Source organism: Prionailurus bengalensis, chromosome E3 (assembly GCF_016509475.1).
Source record: "Prionailurus bengalensis isolate Pbe53 chromosome E3, Fcat_Pben_1.1_paternal_pri, whole genome shotgun sequence".
Classification (NCBI taxonomy): domain Eukaryota; kingdom Metazoa; phylum Chordata; class Mammalia; order Carnivora; family Felidae; genus Prionailurus; species Prionailurus bengalensis.
Genome location: NC_057357.1, coordinates 8,547,288 through 8,557,297, shown reverse-complemented (window position 1 = coordinate 8,557,297; position 10,010 = coordinate 8,547,288). Strand labels below are relative to the sequence as shown.

The following is a 10,010-nucleotide window of genomic DNA, read 5'->3' as shown; positions in this document are numbered from 1 at the left end:
GAGACCAGTGGTGGGCACAGCCACCCTGACCTGGGCCCCTTGCCTGCCCCCCACCCCACTTCCACACAGTCATTCCCCACCTGAGTGTGCCCACATTCAGTCCTGCTGAGCCAGGTCACCGGCTGGCTCCCACCGAGGCCTAGCCTGTAAGACACCTCTGTCCAGAGGGCCCTCTGTCTATAGGTGGCAGTGGCCGGGACTAGGTGGGACCTCCTGCAGTGTCCCCAAGGACGAGATGTTGGCATCTTTGGAGCTACAGCAGGGGTGGCCATGATACCTTTGCTCTCTGGGCTTTGGTGTTGACAGTTCCCCACAGCCATGAATCCATGTAAGAAAAGGTTCACATTTTTTCAGAAGAATTTATTACGAAACGGAAGAAAAATACAAAGTACACAAAGGAATGAAAGAGTTTACAACACAGATTCTTCAGCCCATGGCAACTAAAACTTTGCTGGGCTGACCCCATGGGTACTGAGGTCTCGGTTCTGTCTCCAACCCTGTCTCTTTTGGCTGCTGAGCTAACCGGTTCAAAGTTTCTCCAGAGACAGTCAAGTTGTCCTTCCAAACCTCCTTCCTAATTGCCTCTTTATATGGTCCCAAAGATTCCTCACCTGGGGCTTCAGGTGAGGTCTTGCCTGATCCCACTGTACTACTCCACTCTCCTGTCAAAGGCGTCTATGGTCCCCAGAAAACCTGTTTTTGCTTCTGTCCTGATCCGTTTAATTAAGCTATATTCATGAACCAGTTGGGTAGGCTGGTTCTGTGATCTTCAGTCAAACTGCCTATTTTCCTAAGCTTGCATCTGAACTTGATCTTTCTCCTGCCAGGAACATCTTCCTGAGCGCCCGCTCTGGCAGTTCTCTGCCCCAGCTAGTCCAAAATCGCCTTCCCCTCTGCTCAAACAGACCTCTATGCCCTGTGTCCAATCTCCCACTCAATTTACAGGATAGCTATAGTGTCAGCTGACCTGCCACGGAGAGATGGTCAAACACCTTGGCCTTGGCAACCACCTATTGAATCCTGCCCAGCTCAGATCACCGACTTTACCGATTTCCTTGGAAGATTTCTGACTTCTCTCTTAGACCTCTGCCCCTTTGGAATTCTCCCTCTTAAGCATGTATTACGTAACATGGCTTTATAGATACAGTAATTACAAGACTACAGTGGAAGGGGAAGTTAGTCCCTCCCGAGTTATATTTTCTCTAAATTATCAAAAGATCAGGCCACGCTTGCCATTTTGAATTTTTCCTAAATGTCTATGGTTATCGGTCCTTAATTTAGCACAGTCTGGTTCTCAGCTGGCTTTTAGGAACAGCACTGAGTCTTAGCAAGCTGGCCATTGGTCCCTTCTGCTCCTACAATTACTGTTGTGTCTTACATATGGCTTCTTCAAATAAACGCGGCAAGGCAAAACATCTCCTCCAAAAGAGAAACAGGTAACAACTCTACCCAGACCTTCTTGAGCTTTGACCTCGTCAACATGTTCCTATAACATCCCCATTCAGGCTTGCACTGGCAGAACAGTCCATATGAAGTCAGTACAAGTTGGCTGAGCTTTTTCCTAACCCACACTTCGGATCTGAACTTCATGGTATGCAAAACACTTCTCTGTGCTTCTCACCCAGCACTCATGACGACCCTGTGAAGTGGGTATGTTGTGTATTTTACTGACATAGAAATGGAGGTTCAGAGAGGTTAGGAAGCTAGCCAAGATCACACAGCTGTCTTGTGGAGGAGCCAGCACTCAACCTAGGTCTCTGCTACCTCATTCACTTCCCTTTAGACACAAAGACTACGAAAGAGGTTTTCTACCCACCCTCTCCCTACCGGGACGGCATGCTCCTTTCACCAGTATATGCACAACCTGGAAAGTTCCAAACACGAAATGGAATGAAAATTGTTACAAGCCCAATGTGGTGTGTGTGTGTGTGTGTGTGTGTAGGGGAGGGGTGTTGCATCTTTCATGATGTTCCTGATTTCTTCACATCTTTAGTTTAACCAAGAATTTTCTTTTGGTGCTGAGTGGGATTCCTAGGTCACGGGTAAGGTGATGGAGATTTTACCTCCATAGCACGCTCAATACTGTACTTCTCTTGCATTTCACGTTTTGCCAGTGTTCTGTGCCTTCCCACCCCTACCCCTCAACGAGGAAAAGTTAGTACTTCTGTCAATCTTCCAATGCCTGGCTTCCCAGGATTCCTACAGCTTTCTGGAAAGCCAAGTGGTTCCCGCAGCTCTGAAGCATCTGTGGGATTCTCTTCTTGCAGCCAGATGGCGTTCCTGTGGTTCCAATGCAACCCTCAGAACGGCTCTGCTAACCTGAAGGTGTATGACCCCCTAGAGTCTATGACCTCCCAGGTCCCCCTTCACACACAATCAAGTCACCCCAATCTCACCTCTTTTGTGACTCAGAGGAGGGCCACCCCCCAGGAGGCATATGGTGGACTGTGTCCATAGTGCCCCCTACCAGAAATTTCTCACAAGCCAAGCTTTTGGACAGCTTGGTTGGCTGGGGCTTAGACATCTGAGGTGGGAAACCTCTACAAGAGTCTTACCACTGTCTGTTCATTTCACAGACATTTATTGAGCACCTACCATGAGCCATCCCTGTGCTCACTCTGGAAATAGAGCTTGCAAAGCAGATGAGACACTGCCCCACCCCCACCCCGTACAACTTACTCTATACTAGTTGGTTCTGTAGAAATACCACTTGGTTTCCAGTTGTTCTGAATTAGTTGGTGAACTCAATATGACCTTCCCCTGTTTTGTGGACACTCCACAATGATCTGACCACCTGAGAGGACTCTCCAACCTCTGCAGATAAGCCTCTGCTCCTCTGCTCTGCCCTTCCTCCCTGCCAGGCCCTGGCCAGCTGGGATTCTCCTCCAGACTCCTGCCTCTCCTTCAACTGGACAGTCTCGTTTATACCAACTGACACATTCATTTGCAAATCCAATAGCTATGCTCACACATCATTTCTAGAGGTGTATGTTTTTGAAGTAAATATTAAGCATATATGTTACCTAATGGTCAATAAGAACTGAAGTAGGAATGTGCATATATGAATGTGCATATATATGTACACGAAATAACTCAGAACTCAGTCTCCCAAATCACTATTTACAAATGTTGAACATATTTCCACTCGGTAACTATTCAGACATACTTTTACCTTGTTGCTATCATTAAGTGGTCATAATCCCAAATTCTTTCTCTCTCTCTCTCTCTCTCTTTTTGCTATGATTGCATCACATAACATATTCTTCTAAATAGTTTTCATAGTTGTCATACGTGAAGGCAATAGCTCATGGTCCGAACAGACCACAAGCTGCTTGGCTGTCCCTCACAGCCAAGCAGTTTCCAGTCGATGACTGTGACATATAAGACGGCCACAAATATCTCTGTGCAACTACTTTCTTCCTCTTGAATTATTTTCCCAGAATGTATTCCCCAAAGTGAGATAACTTAGTCCTATGGTCATTTCTTTTTACCTTTGTCAACTATTGCCAAATTGTTCTCCAGAAAGCATCACACTTTATAATGCCAGCAGTCTACCTCCCCATGACGTATTTTTAACATATTTTTGGTGAATGCCAAGTGGTTGACTTTACTTTATAGTTTCCTAGTCCTGGCCTGTGTGCATTTCCTCCTGCGTACGTCGCCTGATTGGTCTTTTAACCAAGTAGGTCTCTTGGTCACTGCTTGTACTGGAGGCTCAGCCCTTACTTGGACCAATTCTACATAATTTCCTCATCTTACTGGCTTTCCTTTCCTTTTCATTATTTTTTTGCTGTGTATACATTTCCAGTTTTTATATAATTGAATTTGTACACTTGACCTTGATGATTTCCCCCATTACTTCAACGGAATAAGCAACGACCTCTCCAGAAAAGGGTTTTCTTTTCCCTTGCACTTTCCCTCTGGACTTGTCCAAAATCCCTCTGGTCCCCATGAACATTCCATTGTCCATGATCCCTAGATTAAGATTCCCTTTGGTCATCTCACGACAGCCCCAGGCTCAACACGTCCACCTCAGTTCTGGTGCTGCCATGGCCCATGCAAGAGTGCAGTGGTCTCGGCTCACCTCTGGCAGAATTCCCTGTGGGTTTCATCCCTCCACCCAGCCCAGCCCCACAACTGACTTCTCAAGTTTTCCAGCTGGTTTGGCCCCACAGTCCAGCACCTGGCCTCCACGGTTAGGGTAGGCTGTTTATCCCACAGTAATGGCCCACCTGAAGGCAAACTCCTTCACCCTTTAGTTCTGCCAAACCCAAATTTTCTCGAAAGGAATCACACCGGAAGACTAAGGGGAACTAAAAATAAGACTCTAGGAAGTGTAAAGACATCAAAGCAGAGATTATACATCCTATGTAGGTCTTGCCTTGGATTAGCCTGGTGGTGGGAGGGGAGACCCTGGGGTCTCCCCTCTCATACTCAGAACCCTGTGTTTTAGACTCCAACCCTTCTGTTGGCACATTCACCTCACGGACTTTGAGGTACACACCTCTTGGCCTCAGCTGGTGTCTGTACTTGGTCCCCCACAAAGCCCACCCTCAGAGGGATCTCTACGTCAGGACTGTGGCTGGTTCAAAATCCCAGACCTCTTCTGACCTGGTGTGTCCCTGCTTCCAGTCTGAGGGGAGCTGGGTACTCAGCTCTCTTCTAGAAGGCACATGCCTGACATACCCCAAGCCCTTCTCGACTCGGAGGATTCCTTCTGCCAGCCTCGCCAAGACTCTCCCTGGGCCATCCCATCGGGAGTAGTTTTGAAGAACGCCAACCAGCACAAGCTTACGAATTTCAAAAACTTGACCTACAAGGGTGGCGACGGAAGCAGCAGTCACCCCCCAAAAGCAGGAGACACAGTTAGCTCTCGGCGCACTCCTCCCTTCCTCCCCTGCTTCTGAGAGCTGTGGTCACACCGCTGCCCTTGGTCCCATCCCCACAACACCCTGAAGAGGGGTTAGCATTTTGGCACTTCACATTGAAAGGTTGCCAGCCCCTGCCTTCCAGAAAACACCCTCAGCCACCACATCCCATGGCGGCCTTGCCTCCCTCGTCCCCCCTATAGCCCCAGCACCCCCCCCCATCCCTCCCCAGCCCCTCTCCTGTCCTAGCCCTTTAACTATCAGGAGACCGGACCCGAAAGACATGAATGGTCCCGTTACTGAGAGACACAACCAGGTGCCTGCCGTCCACCATGGTGGTCACCCTAGGCTTTTCCAGGCCATGATAGGCCGTCAGGAAGTCGCCGAGCAGTGACCCCTTTGGATCCAGGATCACCACCTTGTTGACCTCGCGAAGGGTCAGGAAGATGTAGCCTTTCTTATCCACGGACACAGAGCCTGGCTGGCAGCCATGCAGGCCTGGCCCCCGGTACTCACCAATCACCTGACCCAGACCATCACAGACCACCACGCTGTTCTGCTGCCAGTCGGACCCCACAAAATTGCCCTGGGGGCTGGTGGTCAGGAACACCAGCGCCCGCAGGCCCCTGTTGGCCTTGCCCCCAGGGATGAACCGGGTGGCCAGGCTGCCTTCCATGTTGTACACTTCCACGTGGCCTGACACACTGACGGCCACGCGGTCCCCACTCGGCATGGCAGCCACAGCGTGGCTGGCCTGGGAGAGGCTCAGGGCCCGGCGCCACTGCACCTCACCATCAGGGCTGATGAGGTAGAGCCTCGCGCCAGCCGAGAAGGCCACTGCTCCCTGCAGGGCAGCCACGCTACATGGGGAGCAGCCCTCGGGGACGGGCACCGCGCCCTTGTAGTCGCCATTGAGGGAGAAGCGCTTCAGCGCCCTATTCTGCTCATCCGCCACCAGGATCTCCCGGGGGCCAAAGGGACAGAGCCCTGTGATGCGGGGAGACCGCTTGTCTCCTGGCATCCGCGTGGGGAAGCTGCAGGAGAAAATGGGCCTGGGGAGGAGGCCAGAGCCCTCCAGGTTCAGCCCAGGCACTGGGCTGGGCTCCCGGGAAACTGACTTGAGCCTGCCTTTGAACTTCCTCTTCTTGTTGGATCTGCCACCCCTCGGGGTCTGGGCCCCTTCATCTTCTAGGGGTGTCTGGGCTCTGCCCTCTTTTGGAGTCTGGGCTCCGTCTTCCTGGGGTGTCTTGGCTCTGTCCTCCTTTGGGGTCTGGGTTCCATCCTCCTGGGGTGTCTGGGCTCTGTTCTCCTTTGGGGTGCAAGCTCCAGCCCTACTCTGGGGCTGGATTCCACCGTGTCTCTCTGACTTGGCTCCGTCCTCTCTCTGGCTTGAAGTTTCATCACCTCCCTGGCTTCCAGCTCCTTCTTGCCCACCGTCCTTCTGGGGCTGTTCCTCAAAGGAGAGCCCTAGCAGGCGGCAGTTCTTGTCCAGGAGCCCAGGATGGAACTCCAGCTGGGGCAGCAGGCGGGGGGATGGCCCTGGCATCCAGGGACAGCCCTGCAGCTGCCGGAGTCTCTGGGCAATCGCCCCTTCCAGAGAAAGTATCTCGGCCTCGCGACCCAAGCTGAGCACCCGACGGGCAAAGGCGGCCGCCGCCCTGGCCACCTGCTCCCGGCCCTCCAGCTCCTCCAGTCTCTCCCGAGCAGCCTCCTCAGCAGCCTCTACGTGGGCCCGTAGCTGCCCCAGCACCTCCTGCTTCTGGGCTAGTAGGGCCCGGAGGACCCCCTCGGCCACTTCCTCCACCTGCATTCCCACCCTAGCTGCCTGTTCCCGCAGCCGGGCCAAAGCTTCCTTTTCCGTCATCCGGGCGGCCTCAAGCTCCGCCAGGTTGCTGTCCACGCCTGCCAACAGCTCCTCCAGGCCTGGCCTGCGGGCGCGCACAGCCTCGGCCAGTGGCAGGCAGGGATGGTCCAGGTGGGGGTCCAGGCGGCACTCGCGGCACAGCAGCTGGGAGCAGGGCTGGCACAGGAAGCGCAGGGCCTCTCCCGGGTGCTGAGGGCACTGGGCCGCCTGGCGCTCCCGGGCCTCCTCGTCGTACCAGCCTGCCCGGTAGCCCACCAGGTCCACCACCCGGTGGGTGTGGGTCTGCCGAGTGCAGCGGTGCCCGTCAGCGCAGGCCTGGCACAGGTCGTCCGCGCAGTCCAGGCACCGGGCAGTGGCCGGCCCCCCCGTGCCGGCCCCCCCCATCAGGGGACACAGCGCGCAGGCTGGCTTCCCCGCGCGCAGGTCTCCGCCAGCCCGGGCCCTCACCAAATCCAGGAGCCCGTTGACAAAGAAGTTGGTCTTGAAGGCGGCCACGCCCGCCGCTGGCACGGGCACGGTCTCTCGGCACTCAGGGCATCGGAGGTGGCCTCCCTCGGCCAGCTGGGCCAGGCAGTCCTGGCAGTAGGTGTGCAGGCAGGGCAACGTTTTGGGTGCCCGAAGCTGCTCCAGGCATATTTTACAGGCCAGGAAGTCGCTGCTCAGGGCTTCCAGTAGGGAGGGTGAGGATCCCTGGGAAACCATGCTGCAAGGGAGAGGTCGGGGTCAGAGGGCAGAGGGTACCTCCACGTTGCCTCCAGCCTGCCAGCCTGCCTCTCCCCCCATCCCCAAGCCCCGCCAGGGCTGAGGTCTCACCTGAATGGCCAGGAACGTCCTTCTGGTCTTCCAGGGCCTGTGGCCGCTTGCTCTTGAGCTAGGGAGCCGCCCCTCTCCGGGCATACATTCAGCAAATGCAAAAAAGTAAATGCTTCCTGCCTTGTACCTTGTGCCTAGTGCCCTGAGAAAGAACCAGACCAAGAAGCCCAGCCTTAGGGAGCTGTGTGATGATCAGCACCCCAGGGTTGACAGGCCTGTTGGCAAGTGTGGCGCTAGCCCTGTGTGAGTAGTCCTGAGGCCCTGCTGGGGACCGGTGCAGGGGCGGGGTGCAGGCAGAGAGGACATAGGAGAGGGTCCGGCTGCACAGTCACCTCTACTTGTGGCAACTGGGACAGGGTAAGGGGCCCCAACTCCTGTAGCCCCTCACACCTGTCTTCTAGACCCTGGGAACCGCATCAGGGGTCAAGGGGCCCCACTTCCTGCCCAATTTCCCCTTGGAGGGTTCTGGAGCAGGTGGAAGTAAGGCTGTGGGGAGGGGGCGGCCTTGCGCTCCTTCTAGCTCTTAGACCTTGGGGTCACCGCAACCTGTGCCTCATCTCCTAGAGGCCTTTCTTTCTACCTGTCCTGCTGAAAGGGGCCTCAGCTTTTCTAGAAGCCTCTGAAGGGGAGTTGTGTGGACCCGTCTGTGACTCCCCCCCAGATCCCAGCACAGTGGACGAAATCCTCCAGGAAGAGACTGCGGGAGGGGGGTGTTCCCCCAAACTTCTGGAGCGTGGGGTCGGGGAGGACAGGCCAGAGAGTGGGAGGAGGCCTTTCCCAGGTAAGCCTCAGGCCTCTGGCCCCGGAGTGGGGCGAGGGGGGTGCTCCCTCCCACCCTCTCCTCTCCTCCCGCCTTCCGGGTCCCTCCCCTCCCCCTTCCTCTTCCTCCCGCTCCCTTCCCCCCACGCCTTCCAGCTCTTCCGTCATCCGCCCTGCTTACCAGGTCTGAGCTGACCTTGGGCTCCGGGACGGGGCGTGGGGGGCCCGGGGCCTGGAAGCCGCTGGGGCTGGTGCCTGAAAGAGAAACAAAACTGAAAGTAATGGTACTTCTGCAACTTCCGTCCCCAGCCCGGGACACCGACTCACACGGCCTCAGGCCCCGCCTTCTTCCCTACCCCAGGCCGGACCTCTTCCTCGGGAGGGGGGGGCCTCCACCCCTGGCCGGCGCGGCCCCTGCTGCAGGCCGCGGGGCTCGGCGGGGCTCCCCAGGTCGCCCTGTGAGATCCAGCATCAGGATCCGCTCAGCCAGCTACGTGTGTTTGTGGCACACGCAGAGGACCTGCCCGAGGACGCGTCCTCTGAGGGGAGAAATGAGAGCTCCTCCTCGGTTCAGAGCCATGTAACTAGAGCCCAGCCCTCGGGCCAGGCCTCCAGTGAGGCGGCACAGCTGCCAATCTAGTCCTAGGTGGGGCCCTGCACGCCTTAAACCTTTGCCGAGCCAGGGGAGAGGCAGAGGAACCAGATGAGTCCGCGAAGGCTTCCTGGAGGAGGCATCACTTGAGATGAGTTTGAAGGGCACAGAGGAGGTTGGGAAGAAGAACGCAGGGAAGAACATTTTGGGAATTGGGAACAGCAAATCGGTGGGCACAGAGGAATGAAATACCCCAACTCTCCCCAGTAGCTCCAAGTATTTCAGGATGGTTTATGGGAAGGGACGTGTGAGTGGCGGCAGATGATGTTATAGAGTGACGCAGAGGCCATATCATAGAGGGCCTTATGGTGTACATGAAGGAGTCTGAGTTTTATCCAAGAAGTCAAAAGAAACCATTGAAGGATATTTTCCCCAATATCTTATGAAAAATTTGAAGCACAAAAAAGTTGAAGGAATTGCCACAAATACTCATATACCTATCACTTAGATTCTACAGTTGAGATATGAAAGTTGATTTCTTGCGTATCTATTCCTGTATGCGTCCCTTGGTCCACAGTGATGGGCTTTCAGCAGGATGCTGAACCAAGGAGTGCTCACTCTGGCTGCAGGGTCCAGGTGAAAAGTGGAGAGGTTGGAGCAGACCCAGTGGCCGTGGGACCTAGCGGAGGGTGGAGGAGGATGGAATCCTTCAAGGAGCTATTGTTGACACCACAGCACTGATGACTTACCCTGGGGAGGGAGGTGAAGGAAGGAGGGCAGGCTTTGCGAGTCTGGAGGTGAGAAGGGAAGAGTGAGGCTGGCGACATCCAGGCTTGTGACCGTTCCACACTCTTGAGCACACTTATCTGTGCTTTGGTGAAGTCAGTCAACAGTGTCCAAAGCAAGAAGAGCAGGGCTGAGGGGCTCCTGGGTGGCTCAGTCGGTTGAGTGTCCGACTTCAGCTCAGGTCATGATCTCACGGTTTGTGAGTTCAAGCCCCGCGTCGGGCTCTGTGCTGACAGCTCAGAGCCTGGAGCCCACTTTGGATTCTGTGTCTCCCTCTCTCTCTGCCTCTCCCCCGCTTATGCTCTGTCTCTCTCTCTCTCTCAAAAAT

At 55.0% G+C, this 10,010-nt stretch overlaps 1 protein-coding gene across 1 annotated transcript; it reads right to left on the bottom strand.

Annotated features, from left to right (window-relative positions):
* Positions 1-339: 339 nt before the first annotated feature.
* TRIM56 (tripartite motif containing 56) lies at positions 340-8,898 on the bottom strand. Its single transcript, XM_043559758.1, has 3 exons — positions 8,486-8,898; positions 7,546-7,687; positions 340-7,435 (listed from the first exon to the last, which is right to left on the bottom strand). The coding sequence occupies exon 3, from the start codon at positions 7,432-7,434 to the stop codon at positions 5,122-5,124; it is 2,313 nt and encodes a 770-aa protein (XP_043415693.1). The 5' UTR covers position 7,435; positions 7,546-7,687; positions 8,486-8,898; the 3' UTR covers positions 340-5,121.
* Between the last annotated feature and the right edge of the window lie 1,112 nt (positions 8,899-10,010).